We start from the raw sequence: 21,102 nt of genomic DNA, 5'->3' as shown, positions 1-21,102 counted from the left end.
CCAGGTGTTTATTTCTGCAAGAAATAAACATCTTACACTTGCTGCTGTGTGTACACTTACACGCAACTGTAAGTGCACAGCCCATCAGTGCACGTTAAATCCATCATCCTTGCAGGGCAATCTTAGCCGTAGAATGCTCAATCATTTTAGCTGGAGGGCAGATAGAGAAGCTCTGCTAAACCGTCTCTGGGGGAGTTGTGCATACACTCCACACCACACTAGTACAGCATAAAGTGTTGCTGTGTTTCTGAATATTAAACAACCAATCGCCTATGCAGCGTTCTACAAACAGCTAATTATCAGGGAAGAACTACATGCAGACGTTTTACAGGATTCAGTCTAACTAATTTATATCTTACGAACCAAGAGTCATCTTTTGAGTCCGACAGTCAGGATCTTCTGATGCCATTATTTTTTGTGTTGTTTCATTTCGGAAGAATTTTTTTTGCATTGTAAGTCGGTTACCATGATTAATTACTTGCTTTAAGGTATCTAGTTTGTCCAAAAGAGGAGCTGTGTAACCCTCCAAACCCAATGCAAAAATTGTATAAATTCAGTTTTTCAGCTTGAGGTTGAGTTTAATGTATTTTAAAATATGAACCCACAGTAAAACATTCATCTATAAAATGCATTTTCAAAATAAAAAAAAGCTTCTAAAAAATGGAGGGTAAAATACGAAGTACTCATCATAAATCAACCAGATTTTAATGCACTTTTCATTAAACTTCATAGTACGTCGGACCACAAACATATTGCTGAAAAGTATTATTTCTTTAATAAATTTAGATTAAAAAAAACAGGAGGCCTAGCTAGAGCTGCACATAGTTGTGTTTTTTTTCTGATGATTTTTCAGATAAGAAACTTTACAGTTTGGTTTTAAAGCTATCTAGTGCTTAAAGTGTCAAGGTAAGGTTGCTACCAGTCAGCATCAAATCCTCCACTGAAACCTTTGCTATTTCAAACAGCTACGCCTATGCACTTTCCCTAAGTGTTCAAGACTGAAGGTCTATTTTTCTGGACTGCACTGTGGGCATGATTAAACCATGAAGGGAGATTGTGGCCACAAACACTGAGGGGGGAAATAATAGTGAGGAGACTCTCATTTTAAAAGGATTTGGGCAAGAAATGACCTGCGTATCTGGGTCAGGGTGGAATCAACAAGCTCAGATCCAGTGATTTAAGGTTTTACTGTGAGAGTGCATGAGAGGGAGGGAAGGCAAAGGAGAAAGGGGGTTTTGGTCTTGGGGGATGGATGACTCACAAGTTCAGCCGTAGTCAGGAACGGTGAGCAGTGCATGTGAAGAAAAATTTGAAATTTTAAGCAAAATCTGGGAAATTTGTTGGTTTGATTGGCAAAGCTGCAAATGGAAGAGGTGTGAAAATAAAGACAATCTGCAAAGAAATCCGCAGGAAATCCTATTTTTAATTTGAATTAAGCCATCTAGGGGAAATGGTGCTAATGACAAAATGAAAAAAACAAAACTAGAACCTTTTAACCTCCATGCAAAATGTTATGTGTGCAGGAGAACCAATTAGACGTCACTCTGAAAAAGGTATTTCAATTTATCACCACTGACATGGTGGTGGCAGCATCATGCTAAGGGATTTATTTTTATTACTTCATAAGGGAAGCTGGTCAGGGTTGACCGCAAGATGGAAGCTCAATCCTGGACAGTCTTAGAAGAAAACCTGTTAGAGACTGCAGTAAACAAGACAGAGGAGGTGGTTCACCTTCCAGCAGGACCAAGAAATGCAGCATTTTTAACAGGACACCCATGTGACCCCCTTTTTATATTATAGATCAAACAGGAAATCACAGATCTCACCTTTTTTAATTAAAGGACATTGTTTGTTTTATAAAAATGTCTTGCACTTAGTTTACTGCTGAGCAGGTGGAAAGGAAAACAATTATAGCAGTTTTATTTTTATTTGAATTTTTTAATAACTAGATGACTTTAAATTTGATGTTCATATAGGTTTTTGGGTGTGAATACTTTAAAAGAATTTTTCTAATTATTATTGAGCTGTAAGGTATTGACCATTTGGTGCTGCTAATTAACCCATGAAGGACTATTGATTGAATCCTTAGGCAGGAGGTACAGTAGTTACTACAGCTGCCAAGAATAGGATGAACAGTACTATTTGAAACCAATTACAGGCTCTAGAGTTGACCCAGTGAGGCACCCTTACAGGGAGATTCTCTCTTTATCTGAGTGCTTCTACCCTTAAGATAAATTATTCCTTCATCAGGGAACTTCCAATATTACTGATGCATTCCTCCAAGGTGTTTCCCAGCCAATGTCATCCTACTTGTTTATTTTACTACATCTCTCTTTCTGTTGCCCTAAAAGCCTTCCTGGGTGTTTTGGCTGCTCCTGTGTGCCTTATTTCTGTTCGCTGTCTCTCTCTTGTCGTCACTTCAAAAGGCTGCTAATGCTCGCTTTAGAGACGGCAGTCCCACACATGGAAGAAGGTGAAGCAGAGTGACAGCAATGCTAAGCTGTGTCTGCAGGGAACGAATCTTCACAGAGGCAACATGAATGGAGAGAGCAGCAGGTGCTGTCACCCAGCCAAGCGTAGACTGAATCCACTCGGAGGAGAGTGTTGGTGGAGGGAAACGACTGGATACACTGAGACATTAAAGAAAGAAATGGGATTTCTCACCTTAATTGTCAAACACTGATCTCTAATTATGGTCCAAACTCACACAGGGAGGGGAAAATTTCACCTTTAATTAATCTATCTGCCATTGTAGCTTTATCTCTCTACTTCATGGATGGTAAAGTTATGTTTCTCAGTACTTTTTGTACTAAACTCGATCAAGATGTTTAGATACACAACTGAAAAAGACACATAACATTTTCTCACCCTTTAATATCAACTCTATTTAAACCATTTCTGGTTTTGGTGAGTAATTATAACTGAAATGATTTCTGTTTGAAAAAATTAATCAAATTCAGAAGTGTTTATGCATTCCCTTCTGCAAGCTTCTAACAGACCTTCTGACAGACCTGGTGTAATTGTGCAAACTTATTTCTCAGGCATATTTACACTCATCAATTTTATATCCAAACTTTTACTCCCTGCTGGATGTTTTGAGATGTTGCTCTGCACAATGTTCTTTCCTCACGCTGTCATCCATTTTGTGAAGTGCACCAGTCTCTCTTGCAGCCGAACATCCCCATATCATGATGCTGCCATCACCAAACTGCACAGCTTGGGCTTTTTGCTTTTTTTGTTCACATGTTTGTGAACCTTTAACAATGGCCATGGTGTCCAAAAACTTGATTTACAGTTTCATTTGACTAAAGAACACGCTTACCTTGCAAAACATCCTTGTTCCTGAATGCATGTGCAAACTTTAATAATTTTCTTTTATGTTGCTTGAAAGCCGGGCACACACTGTGCGACATTTTCAATCGTTGCACGCAGCTACAGGTAAAACTGTTCGACAAAACCGCAGGGTTTAAAAGTTCACAATGTATGTTCTCACACTGTGCGACCCGACGCTCGTGTGTAACCTTAAGATGGCCGACTGAATTTCAAACATTTTTGATTTCCTTCCGACCTTACGATTCCTGATCGGGAGGTGATCATGAGAGGCTGATCGACCCTTGTTACACCCTGTACACTACATGACGCATGACACACGATCCGGCTGAAAGTCAGCCTGATCAAAAAATTCTCACATGACTGGAGAATCAGCCCGAAAAGGACAAAAAATCGTATAGTGTATGCCCAGCTTTAGGAGTTATGGCTTCTTCTTCTCTGAGCGGTCTTTCAGCTCATATTGGTTCAGGACTTATTCATTGTGGATAATGAATCTTTCTTTTCATTCTCAGAGCCACATTACAAAATATTTTGATTGACCTCTTGACACATGAATTTATATCAATGTATATAAATCTAAAAGATATTTTATTTTTATTTAAAAAACGAATTTAAATTTGTGAAAACATTTACAATGATAACATACATCATTAGGGATCAGTTATATTGGAAACCAGAACCTGCCAAAGGTTCCTAGGTTCACAGCGAATGTGAAAAACTGGCACTGTTGATATCTTGGCTGTGTATGTAATACAAAGGGTCTGTTGCATATTTGCAAAAATAGGTGCCATTTTTGGCACAATCTCTTGCAGGTGTTATATCTGATTTCCTTTAGATGATTCCACAGTGTTACACGAGAAAAGTGTTTAAGCTCCATGTAGAAAGAACAGGTCAAATCCTGGACCTTCTTGCTGTATGTATGGCAACATGCTAACTACTACTCCACCATCAAGCTTTCTTTCATATATATAGTTTTACATTTGCGCTTTTAGACCAATACTCTATTCGTGGTAGAACCTGTGATGTTCTGGTGATCTCTGCTCTCATATCCTTTCATCACCTCCAGTGTTATAATTAGCCAGTGTTAAGGCAGCTGTATCTAATTATCAAAGTGATTTCTTATAATGAAAAATATCTGTGCACATTTATGTCTCTTGATTACTTTGCTTATGCATTTCTATACTTTGTCCTTTAGTATATCTGACTCTTTAACAGTTACTGATGCTGTCCCACGGCTCCTTGTCAAGCAGTTGGACTTGACTAACAATCCAGGAATTGTATTTTCTTCAGGTATATCTTATTCCCTGCTTGGTTTTCTCAAGAGGAGTCGTTTCGCCTCCATTCAGCTCCATTCAGCTCCCACATTTGCCAAGGTTACTGAGAAGTCTGAGATCCAGCTCCTTGCTGCACTTTCTCTCCCCTTGTCAGGCGTTCACAGTTGGATGTAAATATTTTTGCCTTGTCAGCTTTCTGGCTGCATTATATGCGCTGCATTGTTCAGCTAAAGATGTCAGCTGTTTAAAGGTTCCCTACTGTGGGGAGCTGAACTGACAATGTGTTTATCCTGACAGCCTTCTGCCTTGGCTGTCAAATCAAAGGCATTAGGATAGTTTTTATCCTAAAACCCTATTAAAGAACTTATCTAGAGCCGGTCCTGCTGGCTGTAGTTTGCTGCAGTGGCCTTCCTCACTAAGCAAATTTGCACTATATGAACACACATTTACAGGTATCGCTTCTTTCATTGAAATACACTATATTGCCAAAAGTATTTGCTCACCCATCCAAATTATTGGAATCAGGTGTTCCAATCACTTCCATGGCCACAGGTGTATAAATTCAAGCACCTAGGCATGCAGACTGTTTTTACAAACATTTGTGAAAGAATGGGTCGCTCTCAGGAGCTCAGTGAATTCCAGCGTGGAACTGTGATAGGATGCCACCTGTGCAACAAATCCAGTCGTGAAATTTCCTCGCTCCTAAATATTCCACAGTCAACTGTCAGCTGTATTATAAGAAAATGGAAGTGTTTGGGAACGACAGCAACTCAGCCACGAAGTGGTAGGCCACGTAAACTGACGGAGCGGGGTCAGCGGATGCTGAAGCGCATAGTGCGAAGAGGTCGCCAACTTTCTGCAGAGTCAATCACTACAGACCTCCAAACTTCATGTGGCCTTCAGATTAGCTCAAGAACAGTGCGCAGAGAGCTTCATGGAATGGGTTTCCATGGTCGAGCAGCTGCATCCAAGCCATACATCACCAAGTGCAATGCAAAGCGTCGGATGCGGTGGTGTAAAGCACGCCGCCACTGGACTCTAGAGCAGTGGAGACACGTTCTCTGGAGTGACGAATCGCGCTTCTCCATCTGGCAATCTGATGGACGGGTCTGGGTTTGGCGGTTGCCAGGAGAACGGTACTTGTCTGACTGCATTGTGCCAAGTGTAAAGTTTGGTGGAGGGGGGATTATGGTGTGGGGTTGTTTTTCAGGAGCTGGGCTTGGCCCCTTAGTTCCAGTGAAAGGAACTCTGAATGCTTCAGCATACCAAGACATTTTGGACAATTCCATGCTCCCAACTTTGTGGGAACAGTTTGGAGCTGGCCCCTTCCTCTTCCAACATGACTGTGCACCAGTGCACAAAGCAAGGTCCATAAAGACATGGATGACAGAGTCTGGTGTGGATGAACTTGACTGGCCTGCACAGAGTCCTGACCTCAACCCGATAGAACACCTTTGGGATGAATTAGAGCGGAGACTGAGAGCCAGGCCTTCTCGTCCAACATCAGTGTGCGACCTCACAAATGCGCTTCTGGAAGAATGGTCAAAAATTCCCATAAACACACTCCTAAACCTTGTGGACAGCCTTCCCAGAAGAGTTGAAGCTGTTCTAGCTGCAAAGGGTGGACCGACGTCATATTGAACCCTATGGATTAGGAACGGGATGTCACTTAAGCTCATATGTGAGTCAAGGCAGGTGAGCAAATACTTTTGGCAATATAGTGTATGTTCTTGTTATCAAAATTTGCCTTTTTGTTTGGGAGAACAACCCGCTTTTTTTTTTTTAAGGAGCAGGATTTAATCAGATTCAAAATCATTTAATATCAGTCAAAGGCCACTTCTATACTTTGATTTGATGTATGTTTTCCATGAATAACGAGTTTTTCCAACTTTTGCAGATAAATGCATGATGTTGATATAATTTCTATGCAGCTGAATTAAGCTCAAATTATGTCCTTATTTAGTTAAATAAACAGGAACCCCATCCAGGATTCACTAAGCACAGGCTTTTCTTTAATTTTTTTTTAATCCAACATAATTAAAATGTTGAATTACCATAGATTTTTTTTCTTACTGTTTAACACTTTCAGTATCAAAGTGGGTATTTCTTTTTTATCTTGTATTAAAGAGCCAGAATTTTAATACTGCAGTGGATAAACAGAAGCTTTATATACATTTTTTAATGAATGACTGAAATCAGCTTTTTTCTTGTGGATGAATCCTTACATTTAGTTCAAACATTTAAAAGAGGAAACAGATTAAAGAGTTACTAATAGAAATAACTAATTTTAATGATCCATTGGTGTTTTTGTGTTTCTGTTTTATCATTTCCCTGTTTTTTTATGCTCTCTCTTGAGTTCCCATTTCATTTCCTTTTTTTTATTGCTGTCGTTCATTTACAGTTTCTTTATTTTGATTTTTGTTTGGGTTTGTTTTTACCTCTGATCAGTTATTTACTGCTATTAGTCATATCAGCTCACTGCTTTCATTCTACCCAGCTGTTCCTCTTTATGATCGACTTGCCTCGCCAGCAGCCTGTTTTCATCCCCCACCCTGCCTCTGTAATGAAGCTGTTGATCATTCCCTGCCAAACTCTTGCTTTCAGCTGCCATGTCCACCGGTTCTCCGTCACATCTGCCTGTTTCTTCATACATGCTTTATGTTCTGTTTTTGTTTTGTCACATCCTCAGGTGATTTCCCATTTTGGGCTGTCTAACAAATGTCTGCATTGTAGTCCTACTCTGTACAACCATCAAGATATATTTCTACCCAAAGATAATAAAAAGGGATACATTTACGACTTAAAACTAACAATGAAGACTCTTTATTATTGATGTGAGCATCTGAACCATACTAAATTATAAAAGTAGTTACTTTATTTAAAACTGAACGCTTGAACTACTTCCCTGATCTTTCCTGTGTTGGCTAGCATCCTGCTTGCTGTTAGTTTAACTTGTTTAATTTTTAAAGATACCTTTGAACAGAGCAAACTAATGTTTACTTAACATGCAATAAGCTACTTTTTTTTTTTTATAAAAACACATTTATTTTTTGTATAGAAATTAGATAATTACAGCTAACATTAAAATGTTTTTTAAGTGTCTTCACTGTAGACAAATTATATAAAAAACTGCTTGAACAGTGTAGAAAATGTGGATCTTCAGTTGTTGTTGTTTTTGTCTGGATTAATATAGATTAAAACGACTGAGTAAGTAATTTTCAACCTTCCTCTGTGCTCCATTGTTTTGTTTTTTTTAGAAAGGAGTTTCTATTCTCTGTATGCAGTATTTTTGACTGCAGTAACAGAAAGACGGCCATATGTTTAATGCATATTTGCAACTCAAGCCAGCAGTATCAAGGGTTAGCAACATTGGTATCTACTACAATGGAAATTGCTAGGGTGGCTTAAGTGATGAATTATCATGTGTGTGAGAATGTTTTTATTTCTCATGGCTTTCTGGAAATGAAACATTAATGCTGTTTTTGGATTTCCAACAGAAGCGATAAATTATCTGAGATTTTGCAGAATGTAATCCCAAACGTAACTACACTATATTGCCAAAAGTATTTGCTCACCCATCCAAATTATTGGAATCAGGTGTTCCAATCACTTCCATGGCCACAGGTGTATAAATTCAAGCACCTAGGCATGCAGACTGTTTTTACAAACATTTGTGAAAGAATGGGTCGCTCTCAGGAGCTCAGTGAATTCCAGCGTGGAACTGTGATAGGATGCCACCTGTGCAACAAATCCAGTCGTGAAATTTCCTCGCTCCTAAATATTCCACATTCAACTGTCAGCTGTATTATAAGAAAATGGAAGTGTTTGGGAACGACAGCAACTCAGCCACGAAGTGGTAGGCCACGTAAACTGACGGAGCGGGGTCAGCGGATGCTGACGCGCATAGTGCGAAGAGGTCGCCAACTTTCTGCAGAGTCAATCACTACAGACCTCCAAACTTCATGTGGCCTTCAGATTAGCTCAAGAACAGTGCGCAGAGAGCTTCATGGAATGGGTTTCCATGGTCGAGCAGCTGCATCCAAGCCATACATCACCAAGTGCAATGCAAAGCGTCGGATGCGGTGGTGTAAAGCACGCCGCCACTGGACTCTAGAGCAGTGGAGACGCGTTCTCTGGAGTGACGAATCGCGCTTCTCCATCTGGCAATCTGATGTACGGGTCTGGGTTTGGCGGTTGCCAGGAGAACGGTACTTGTCTGACTGCATTGTGCCAAGTGTAAAGTTTGGTGGAGGGGGGATTATGGTGTGGGGTTGTTTTTCAGGAGCTGGGCTTGGCCCCTTAGTTCCAGTGAAAGGAACTCTGAATGCTTCAGCATACCAAGACATTTTGGACAATTCCATGCTCCCAACTTTGTGGGAACAGTTTGGAGCTGGCCCCTTCCTCTTCCAACATGACTGTGTACCAGTGCACAAAGCAAGGTCCATAAAGACATGGATGACAGAGTCTGGTGTGGATGAACTTGACTGGCCTGCACAGAGTCCTGACCTCAACCCGATAGAACACCTTTGGGATGAATTAGAGCGGAGACTGAGAGCCAGGCCTTCTCGTCCAACATCAGTGTGCGACCTCACAAATGCGCTTCTGGAAGAATGGTCAAAAATTCCCATAAACACACTCCTAAACCTTGTGGACAGCCTTCCCAGAAGAGTTGAAGCTGTTCTAGCTGCAAAGGGTGGACCGACGTCATATTGAACCCTATGGATTAGGAACGGGATGTCACTTAAGCTCATATGTGAGTCAAGGCAGGTGAGCAAATACTTTTGGCAATATAGTGTAACTTCAATGTAATTTCTATAAAGAATGATTTTATAAAATTATCCACGTAAACATAGGCTCTAAAATTCTGAGAGAACAAAAAAGTTAAGATTTAACAATTTGAACAAAGATCTAATGTGGATAAAACCAAGAAAACGGCTCCCCTATTAATGTGATTTCCACAACCTACCAGATTATGACGAATGATGTACTGTAGTACACAGGATTAACCTCAAAGTTTGCAAATTTCTTCTTCTCAAAAATATTGCAGCAAAATGTCTGTTTTAGTCAATTCAAAAATGGAAAGTCAATGGGAGGCTTGGTTATAAGCTGTTTTCTATTTTTGCCCTGGTGCTTTCCTGGAAAAATTTGCATTTCTAGGCATTTTCTTTTATTGTCTATTCTTTGTTTTATGTTTACAGTTACAAGTATACAAGGTTTTTACACGCTTTCTTAAGCTGATAGCAAACATTTAATGTTTTAATCCTGTTATGACTATTAAAAGGAAATGTACAATTTGCTGCTGTGCAATGACTATTCAGGTTACATCTCTTTTTGTTCTTATTTTTCTAACCTAAAGGTTGGCTGACCATTTTGGATTGAAGTTTTAGTCCTGTAGCAAAAAATTATTCAACACAGTGAAGTGGTTAGATTAGAATCAGAAATTAGGTGAGGGTTCCCTGCCACGTATAGTTGCTTTTATATATATTATATATATATATATATATATATATATATATATATATATATATATATATATATATATATATATAGATAGATAGATAGATAGATAGATAGATAGATAGATAGATAGATAGATAGATAGATAGATAGATAGATAGATAGATAGATAGACAGACAGACAGACTTAGGCTGGAAATTAGGATACATCTCCTACTGTATCAGAGGCATAAAACATAAGTACTTACAAGTATTTTCGTTCACCATTAAAATACAAAGCAGATTCACAATAATAACATGTGATTTATTTATGTTTTTTGGATTGATACAGATCATCCAGTTGTTTCAACACTGTCTTAATTGAAGAATGGAATGAAATTCAAAATGGAAAACTAAAACTACATTGTATCTTACTTGCCATAAAAAAGTTATTCTATTTTATCTTGTTTTCAGATGAGCAGCAAACGCTCCAGCAGTTTCCGACGTGCCATTGCCAACGGGCGTCGCACCCTGCAGAGGGAAATCCTACTGGACGAGACGGGCCTTGGGCTTTACAAGCGTTTTGTCCGTTATGTGGCCTACGAGATCCTGCCATGTGAGACGGACCGACGCTGGTACTTCCACCAAAACCGCCTTTGTCCTCCGCCCATCTTCATTGCAATTGTCACCATCGTTCAGGTTCGAGAAAACCCTTTGAGCTTCTTCTGTGATCAGTTGATTTGTGGTGAACGAAATGTACACACCTATAGGGCTAATTATTGCCCCTCTTTGGTGCAGACATGCTTATAGGAGAGATACCTGCTATCAGTGGTACAAACCTCTGCAGCTCCGAGTTTTCCAAGAACACCTCTTTGAAAAGATTTATAGCTTCGAACCGAACTTCACATGAGCCGGTAACCCTATTGGGAGCCAGACTCTTAAAGTGCAGTTTATTGCTGCTCAATAAGTCCTTATGGACAATTTTTGAGGTGACCCACTTTGGATATCGGATTTTCTGTGAGTTTGCACTGTGGATACCGATTAAAAAATAACTGCTCTAATGTGGTCCATTTAGAAAACATTTAAAAGACTTGGAAATGGTGTTGGGTCACATCTGAAAGGTTGAACATTATGCAGTGAAACCAACCAATGCAATTTCCTCATTTCCCCTGAAACCATTAGAATTTTCAGGAGGGAAAGCCAAGTTGCCTTTGAATGTCTCTAAATGGAGCCGACGGGCCTGTAATGGCATGAGAATATAATTGTTCACATTCGCTTTAATTTAGAGGGACAATGAGCCATTATTCTATGAGAAGAAATTAATGGAACTGATCCAGATGTGTCTTTTATTATTGCAGGCAGTAATTGTCTCCACAAGTTTAATAAGCATCAAGTGAGGAATACAAAAACAGTCAGAAATGTCACATGTCTTTCAGAAAATATAATAGGGTTTTGTCTCACAGGACCTTATTAACAAAGCTGGCATGAACGCTGTGTTGCAGATAATTGTGTTCATGTGCTATGGCATCATGCTCAACAAGTGGGTTCTGCAGACCTACCAGCCAGACTTCATGAAGAGCCCACTGGTCTACCATCCAGGTCACCGTGCACAAGTGTGGCGATTCTTCAGCTACATGTTTATGCATGTTGGGTATGTTAGCGTGTTCCTCTTTCTTTGACTGCTGATGACAAGGCTAAACAAGGGCAACAAAATCATCTTTAAACTTTCTTCTCTCTGCAGATTAGAGCAGCTGGGATTTAATGCTTTGCTGCAGCTGATGATCGGCGTTCCTTTAGAAATGGTCCATGGCATCTTACGGATAAGTTTACTCTACATGGCAGGAGTCCTGGCCGGTGAGTGTAATTCTGGTTTAAGATCGTTCTGACATTTACAAGCTTTAATGAGAAATAAGAGGGGAATTATCAAATGAATATTGTAAAGTTATATAAAGTTTGCTTATTTAGGTGACTTGCAGGGCTTGCTGCTTTTTTTGGGCTCTGTACATATTTGTTGTTGCGATTTTAGTTTGGAAGTGAGTCAAAATATATATTATACCCATAGAATCAACTTTTAAAGGTATAGGATTAAAGGTATAGGTAAAGGATGTTATTTTTCCGGGTGGATCATCAAAATAAGTGGTCCTCCTAATTGTCAATCATTCTGGTGATATGTTTACGTAAGGTCGTCCTACGTGCTTGTCCTCATTTTCCCTTAGCTATGGTGAGTCTGACATAGTGGAAAAATTGCAAATCTTATTTTGGAAAGTAAGCTTGTATGAGCGATGCAAACAACAACTTTTAAACAGAGCTTGTTTGAGGAGAAATGGGCTCATGCACGCTCTTGCCGACGTTTAATAGGTGTTCCCTCTTGGGAGCGGGTACAGAGTTGTGCATGTGCATTGTTTTTTAAAAGTAGAGAGGGTGAGTCTTCTCAAAGATTTGCGAAAATCCTCCACTATACCTTTAAATAAATATACTTCTCATTGCAGTACCGTAATTGACCTGAACTTTAATTTGAGAATAATTATGTTCAGGAAAAAATCCAGAGGAAATGTCCATCTGCCTCTTGCAAGGCTTGTTGAGTTGTTCACAGGGGCAGACATGAAACTCAAACCTAAACATGTACTATGCTATATAAGTACAACTGTCGTCCTTTCTAACTGAAACTCTTTAAAAATGCTTTATTATAGAAATCTGAAATCTTAAACAGAAAAACTTTAAATGGCTCATTGCGTCTTTCAGTAGGATCATGATCCAAATCAACAGAGAAATGTCTAAATGTTTTAGGGAATCTGAGTTAGGCTGAAGAGAAGAGAACATGAGAGACGTACCATGACTCCGATTGATCTAGAGGCAAAGACACAATTTCACAGATCCTTCTGTCTGTTTTCTCCAACTTTCTGAGATGCTCTAGGAGAAGAAGGACTTTCTGTCATGCAACATGGTTTACATGGAGAGCAGACAGTATTGAATTGTGTGCATATCGATTTTGATCATAAAATTTGAATAAATTAATAATAAATTGATAAAATTTACTTAAATAAAACTTAGAAAACCAACCCAAGAAGAACTCTTGGAAAGAAATTACTTTCACTCTTGGGTGACAGGAAGAGGTTTTAATAAAAGTAAAAAAAAAAAAATTTAATTCTTCTTTCTGATTTGCTCTTAGTGGAGGGGGATGCTTTCTCTGTCTCCCTCCCCTGTCTGCCCCGCTTCAGCTCTGTGTCGTATCCTCTTTTGGAGTCTCTTTTTACATATCTTCCAAGACTGAATTGTGGATCTGGTCAGCTGGTCTCTCTATGCAACTGATCAAATGTTTTTGACGAGAGGACAGGGTAAGGGGGAACCCTCCCTGTTCAGACAGGGACCTTTTCTCCAGATACATAATGAATTCCCAGCAAAAAGGGAAGATTGTCTTCCTGCCGATTACTTCTGTCGAGGACGTAGAAAATGTGTGCATAACTAGATTTTTGATAACAGGATTTCTGCTGTTTGGAATTGGTGGATACCTGTCATATTGTGGAATTTGGAAGACATTAGCAGCTGTTTTGTTCATTCTTGGGTTGCCTGGCATGTAAGAGAGGATCTACAAGCTATAAACACTCAGACTGAGAGATGTTAAAGGGGAACGTTATGAATGCTTGCGTATCATAATGAATAAATTATGAACAGTTCAGTTTGTGCCTTCAAGTCGACTGTCCATAGGAAGATGTTACTTGGATATAATCTAACGGAATATCTTCAGAACAGCTCCAAATGACACAAAACTCATATGGGTGAGTAGAACATGATGTAATGACGGTTAATCAAGAGCCCAATGTAAAAAAAAAAAAAAATAGCTTTCCCCTTTAAGGGAGCAGAATCGTTTGCTGGATGTGATCTTTGAACAGGATCATAGACTGGCTGGGGTTCCTGGACTCAGAGGTTAATTTGTATAATGGAGAAAGTTGTAAGTTTGGATCTGGCAGAATGAACCATCAATTTGTTCTATTCACCGTGTTGAGACACCAGCAAAAATTCTCAAGGTTGGCAAAAAAAATCATCAGCCAGCCTGACCCAAACAATCTGTTTCAGTCTGAAATCTGGTCTGGCCTACAGAAGCCTTAGCTACTCAACTTTCCCTGGATTAAATGTAAACATGATGCTATCCCCTCTGCCCCCCTCCCATCCTTAAAGACGTGGTTCATGTGCTGCCGGTCGATGAGCATTACACTACATCGTTCTATCAAGGACAATGGAAAAGTGCTTCATTGACTTATTTTGCACACTCCACCATTCCCCCTGCAACATGCTTTGTTGTATCTGTGTTGTTTCTGTGCTGATTTTTGTTTTGTTTTTTGCAATTTCAAACTGTATCCTGCTAAGGAAAAGGGTAAAATATGATATTTTTCCCTCACCTTACCCATTGTGAGTTTTTACCCCATCTGAAAGGACAGGGCCTTTGATGTCAGCAAGGCCTCGGACACCCTGTCCCCCCATGTATAATATCTGTGTTTTGTCTTCTTGGACAGGCTGTAGTGAAACTGAATTTCCCTTTGGGATTAAAAAAATTGTTATTGAATTTAATTGAAAACTGCATTTTTTTCTACTTCTCATATTGTTAGTTGTTGTAAGCTTGTGGTTTGTGGCGAAAAGCCACACAAAAGCTGCAGACGTTGTGTCGGTGCGTCTCAATACCACATATAAGGTGCAAACATCAAGTATAACTGAGCCTTGAGCAGGTAGCAGAATGAGTACCAAGAAGTAAGGGAAGGATCCATAAGGAAACAATGACCAGCAGTGGATTTAGATACTGAGAATGACACAGAGAGCACGTGTGGTAATGAGGGAATAATGAGGAGTAGCTGAAGAAGAAGGTAGGCAGAGAGGTGGTGAGAAGGACCCTTATAAACACAAAAGTGTCAGGGTTCCCTTCTGTGTGTGTGAGAGAGAGTTATGCATCTCTTCCAGAGAGGATCATTGTGGAGAACCTGGGAAGTCTACACAGGTGAAACTCATCAGTATCATCAGAGTTCTGGACTTTAAAGAGCAGCAGAGCTTCACTCAGTGCTACTTTCTTGTTGTTTTGTTGCTTTCTCTGTCTTGCTTCTCCCGAATATTTTCCCTGACAAATAAAAAAAAAAATAATTCAGTTTTTGTGTATTTTTCTAGATTTTTCCCTCAGTTGCCTGTTAGTCTTTATTAAATCAGCGAAACTCACCTATGCCTCTTCTCTGCATTTGGGTCCTCAAAGCCTCCACCCAAACGGAAAAAAGGAGTCAAAGTAAGTTTCATGGAAACACCAAACCAAGGGGGAGAAATAAACTAGAATATAGAGGAAACAAAATTCAAGAAATTATAAAGAATCTAACATTAGATTAACAAAATAATAAACCAACACCTGGAGGACTTAGACAATAAGAAAGAAGATGGAGATGGAACATTAAAATATATGTATCAGTGGTAGTTTTCTATGTGAACAATTGTTTTATCATTAGATTTTTCCCTAGTGAATAAATTAACCTAAATCAAATGTTGGATTTTTCTAAACTCTTACCCTAAGATAATTTTTCTTCAAAAGAGATGGATTTATTTTAAGGCTTTTCAAACACCTCTACAATAAATAGGAGAGGGACAGAATACGGGATTAAAACAGAGAAATAAGAGGAATAAGTCTTTTTTTTTCACAGAAAGCCAAACAGAAAATGCTGTTTGTTTTCTTTGCTTTTGTTTGTGTGTTTTTTCAGATTGCTGCATATCTGTAGTGACCTACTTTATTTTGGGGTTTTCATTGTTTACTCCCTGTGCTCTGATTGTCTGTCTGACATGTTCCATTTACTGGTTTTGTTGGAACTAAAATACTGGTTACATTGGCAAAGTAAAACTGCAGGTGCTGTTTTCTTTTTTTAACACAAGCACCTCCAGTGAAACAGTGAAATCCACCGTCTTGTTTAGTAGTCAGACAAACTGATGTTAATGCACAGTAAGTCAAGCTGAATGATTTTAGTTTTTTATTAACATTCTGTTTCTATTCAGATCTGTGTTTTTAATAAGCTAAGATTCATAGCTAGAAGTGTCTTCGGTCAAATGATAGCATACAGGCTGCGTACATACAATTAAATTTAAAATATTAAACCCGTGCTGATAGGACGGCGTTCCAATACTTCATTCCTCCTCACTGGAACAATTCCTGACCTGTTTTCCATAAATCTATTTCAGCCTGTTATATGGCTGCTGTTGAAAAAAGAATCATATTTTTCTACATTAATCACATCTCAGTAACATGATTGTCAAACTTCTCCCACCATCTGACTAAAAATCCAAATTCCTTCTGCCTCCTCCTGGATCTCTGTCTACTAAAATATAGTTAAAGCAGCTCAGAACTCGGCGCCTCGCTTCTCTCTACAGTTGAATGAACACACACTGTTACTGCTCATGAATTATTAGGCCTTTGATTCATTCTAAGCATTGATGACAGCAAGAAAGTGAGCCAGCATGGAACCTACTGCAGAAGATCTGAGAGACTAATGCAGGGTTTTTTTTCTCTGCAGAATTAACTCAAGTTTGAATTGCTGTTGCAGTTCGGAGATGTAAGCTGCAGCTTTAGAAGAACAGAAGGATAAAACATTGAGGGGATCATGCAAAGTGACAGTCAGAACCTCAGATCTGGGTGCTGAAAAATGCTTCTCTTTAAATTTTTTACATGTGTCTTAATGTCCACAATAGAAATTAAACCCTCTGACTGATGTTCAATTTTACTTTACACATCATTTAACATAAGTCAAATTCATTTTTACTTTTCATAGTTTTCATCATCTCAATCCTTGGGTCTTGTACAGATTTTCTATCAGATTTAAGGTAAGACTTTGACTAGGCCACTACAAAACATGTCCAAAACTAAAAGGAACCTGCTTGTGTTTGAGCCTCTCCTATATAGTAAAATTGTTGTAAAAGGGTAAAAAAAAATTGCAAGTGTATTAAGAAATACCTTGTGGACCAGGAAATGTTAAGCTTGGCTCATATCAGTTTGTCAGTGGTAAGTTTGGATCAATTTTACACCAAAACATGCACAGAGGGTTAAGTTCGGTCAGTCAGAGATCCCAATGCTGATCATTTATAACAATCTTTTAGATAATGTTATGAAAACCTTTGTGTTTGTCTTGAATAGAGATCACTTCGGACAAACTCTTTAAATAGAGCTTCATACTGTATATTTATTAAATACCCATGAGACATGACAACAGATTTTTATAGAAATTGTAATATTGCTCAGATCAGAGAAGTTGCTTTTGACCTATAGGTGGTTACGCTTACCAACCAGGCTCACCTCTCATAAAGTGGCCCCGATTCACAGTTAAAGAAGCATTTTATACAACTCCAGTATCCCACATCATTACATCATTCACATTTGCAGATGAGGAGACATCCATGCTTCCAGCCTTATCAAAATCTTACACTTTGTTCTTAGATCAAGGACACCGCTCTCATTCCATTCTTAAATCTTTGCCATGTACAGAAAGAAGATGAGAACTTTATAGCCGGACAGAGGAACTGTCCTAATTAATTTAACTACATAGGAAAAAAAATTGTTCTGACACGCAGCAGGCAGGTAATAGACTCACACATCATCAATGATAATTATCCTAACAATAATATCTGGATAGAACATCCTGATTTTTCTATTCCTATCGTCTGGGATGTTCTTTAAGGGATTTCAAGGCCTTCTGTTTTATTTCAGTAGCTCATTGTTGTCTAATTCTTAGACGATCAAACCCTTAGAGAACGCTGGAAAGACATTACATTTCTTCCTGGTTGTTTTTTAGCAGCAGCAAAGCAGGATCATATCTGGAGGTTTGTTTTTTCTTTTCTGACTTAAGAACCTACTCCACGTGCGGCCTGTACTTTTTCAGCAGTCAAAATTTCTTTGCTGCCCGACACTATAAATTATCCGTAGTCTATATTATGATTCATTTTTCTTTGACCCCACTATTTTTGGCCTATGGCTCACTCATGTTTTTATTCATGAAGCCTTATTTTTGCTCATAAGTTCTATAATGTTGGCTTTGCAGGCTTGTTACTTGTTATTTTTGTAGGTCACATGGCTTTCAAGTTATAGCTGCACTCAATGAGTGGAAATATGGAGCACTGAGCTGCAGGTATTATGCCTTTTTCTGTTTGGTGTAACTTTGCTAGAAGGACTTTTCTAGCAGGAACTGCTTTAAAAAACAGGAAAAGATCGTTCTTTTGAAGATTCTTTATATAATATGAAAGTATAAAACTATTTTCATAATCGTATGTAGTTCAAAAGCATAAACGCATATCTCTGTGGGAAACATATCAAAAAATATCAACCAGAGGCGGTTTTATAAATCTTGGCTCTAGCCTGATGCAGCACCTCTTTACTGTTCTGTGTTAGCTGAGAATAAAGAGCGACTTTGGACGGTTTGTCCTTGAGTCTGTGCTGACAAAAGGAACAGTTCTGTAATTACTTTTCAACAGTGCCGTTGCAGACCTTGGTCCTTGTCCTTGTTCATTATGATTCCACTCAGTGGTCCTTCAGAGCTCTGCAGCACAGAGAGGATGAAGAGCTCCACTTGTGCTGCAGAACAGCTTGACTCAGAGTTTCTGTCCTTATGGACAAGATGCATCTTGATTGTTATGCAGAGTTAAATCTTTCCTGAGCTTCACATTAAATACATAAGAGTGGGTTCATTTTTTGTTATGCTCTTCTCATTTTTTCTGCATTTAAGATTTCTTCCCTAAAGTCATAAATTCTTGAGTGTCTCTATCTGTTGCCAAAACATCATGTTTTTCCTCATATCCCAGCGTTCGCCTCAGGGCGTCTACCTCCTTTCCCACCTCACGCCTTTGAAAATCCAAATCATTCTAAAGAGCGAAAGAAGCATCTGCAAATCTGCTTTGCTCAGCTTAGATATGAGTGTGATATTTTTCTTCCTGTTTTGGTGCCTGTCAGCATTTGTTCTGCAGCCTTTAATGTGACACAGCGTAGAGTATGGGGCAAAGCTTTCACTCTAAATTATCTGATTTTTTTTGTCATCCAGTTTATATTTAAAAGCGGAAGCGCCGTTGGCTCCAAAAAGAGCTCACGACTTCATAATGAGACAAAGAAAAATCTGTAATCAAGCATGAAGATCCCTCAACAGAAAATTAGAGCTGTAACCAAACGTATCTCCTGCTTTGTAGATGATGTTCACCCTTTATTTTAGTGTACTGTTGCGCAAGTAATTAAGTCTTACGTTAGATTTTTATGTATAAATAACGATATTAAAACAGTGATACATTTTTATTACATGTCTACTAAAGGACTTGTTGATAATTCATCATCTGCCTTGCACTTTGCTTTAAAAGCCGTAACATTTGCTGATTATTCCCCTGCAACCACAGTTGCAGGTTCACACGATGCAGACAGTTAAGTACCTTATCAGTCAATACAGTCTCTCTTTCTTGATCAACATAATTTTAAATGTTGATAAGGGCTTTAATAGATACTTTAGAAAAACCTTTAAAAAAAACAAGGTCTATAGTTTGTTTGTTTTTTAAGCATAGAACATGAACATTTTAAATAATTTATTAGCCATAAAAATGTTGTCTTTATTGCTTGCTTTTGATGCAGTTTAAATAAAGTAAATTGTTCATCAACAACAGTTAAGTGAAGAACTGCATGGTGATCAGTTGATGCCTCGATTGTTACTGAGGGCAGTGGGATCAGATAATTGTTTTGAATTAAGAAATCCTAATCGTCTTAGATTACATTTTCTTATCTAAAAATTTGATTTTCAGCTTGATCATGTGTTATGTAATTGTTATTTTCACAATTGTATTTAAACCCAGAAAGGGCTTCATATTAACTTCTATTCCTCTTGGTAATTGCATTTATGCTAACCCTAACTATAGCCATGGTTGCAGTGAAATGCAGTGAATTGTTTCAAATGGACACCGGTAATTGAATATCTTTTACCAAACTTGATTATTTTACTTGACAAGAAATAAAGTAAATGCATAAAGTTGGAAAAATTCTGTTCAACTAGTTAACCAATTAGAGCAATTGATTTAAGTAGAGCTATATTCTCCTTTTAGAGTGCATTTCTTGTATATTTCTTACCACTTAAGGATTGGGCTTTTGTTCACATGAGGCCTATTTGTCTTCAGGTCAGTGAATATATCAGAATCCTACAAAAATATTAACAAGTACACACAGACATATGCTAATGTGGATCATCAGTCAAAAGACAGAAGATACATGAGGGGGGACTGGGATTGGTAATGGAAAGGTGAGAAATGACTCCTTGTTGGTATAACTCCACTGTTGCAAGCTAATTAACGGTGACATTACTGAGAAGCACCATTCCTGGTCACATTTTCTTTTTAAGCCTTCAGCATTTGATTAATGTGGCCAAGGTATCAGGCAGCAGGACTGCTGTATTGTCAAGTTTCTGCTGCAAACAGTTGAAATGTCTTAATTTAGTTCTCTATTAAATTTCAAAAAGAGCTCCAAGTCCTCACATTTCTAACAGTTGTGTCCATATTCCTCTTAGATAAATGGAGATAGTTTGATAAATGCTCAGAGCACATGTTGAGGAGAGGTAAATAGATTATATCTGCTGTTAGTGAGTAGATGGACTTGGTGCCTGGCCAAAAGAGGCTTTCTGAAGTCATTTCTCTGATGTTTAATGTTTAGTTGAGACACAGAGGCTGCACAGCTTGTCATGCTCTGATTGTTCTGTTATGTCTAAAAGGCTTAAAATGAATCTCTGGGAAGGATTTTTATAGTTGTAGTTTTTTCCCCCCGTTTTGATTCACTTACTTTATGCAAACATTGATTCAAATTCATGATGTATGTAAGTCACTATTATATTTACAATTGATACGAATTCCTCAATGCTTAGGAATGAAAGTTTGATTTAAATGGCAACAGTCTTGACTTATTTAGCCAGTAAGCTGAGTAAAGTCATGCTTGCTGTTTATTTCAATGTGATTTAATCTATGTGAGGAAATATGCCAACAGCTGAGGTATTTTTATCTTTTCATGTCAAGAAAACAAGTTCATTTTGTTGAGACAAGA

General features: G+C 38.4%; 1 protein-coding gene across 2 annotated transcripts in view; it reads left to right on the top strand.

Moving 5' to 3' along the window:
• rhbdl1 (rhomboid, veinlet-like 1 (Drosophila)) overlaps nucleotides 1–21,102 on the top strand; it is a 68,327-nt gene that overhangs the window by 17,504 nt on the left and 29,721 nt on the right. For both annotated transcript variants that reach the window (XM_038301028.1, XM_038301029.1), the window contains 3 exons: nucleotides 10,515–10,739; nucleotides 11,543–11,691; nucleotides 11,782–11,894. In XM_038301028.1, the coding sequence (XP_038156956.1) occupies nucleotides 10,515–10,739; nucleotides 11,543–11,691; nucleotides 11,782–11,894 (487 nt within the window). The remainder of the gene's footprint in view (nucleotides 1–10,514; nucleotides 10,740–11,542; nucleotides 11,692–11,781; nucleotides 11,895–21,102) is intronic.

Source organism: Cyprinodon tularosa, unplaced genomic scaffold (assembly GCF_016077235.1).
Source record: "Cyprinodon tularosa strain WSP-4 unplaced genomic scaffold, ASM1607723v1 ctg46, whole genome shotgun sequence".
NCBI classification, from domain to species: Eukaryota; Metazoa; Chordata; class Actinopteri; order Cyprinodontiformes; family Cyprinodontidae; genus Cyprinodon; species Cyprinodon tularosa.
Note: the sequence above shows the minus strand (reverse complement) of the source record. Positions and strands in the feature narration are given on the sequence as shown.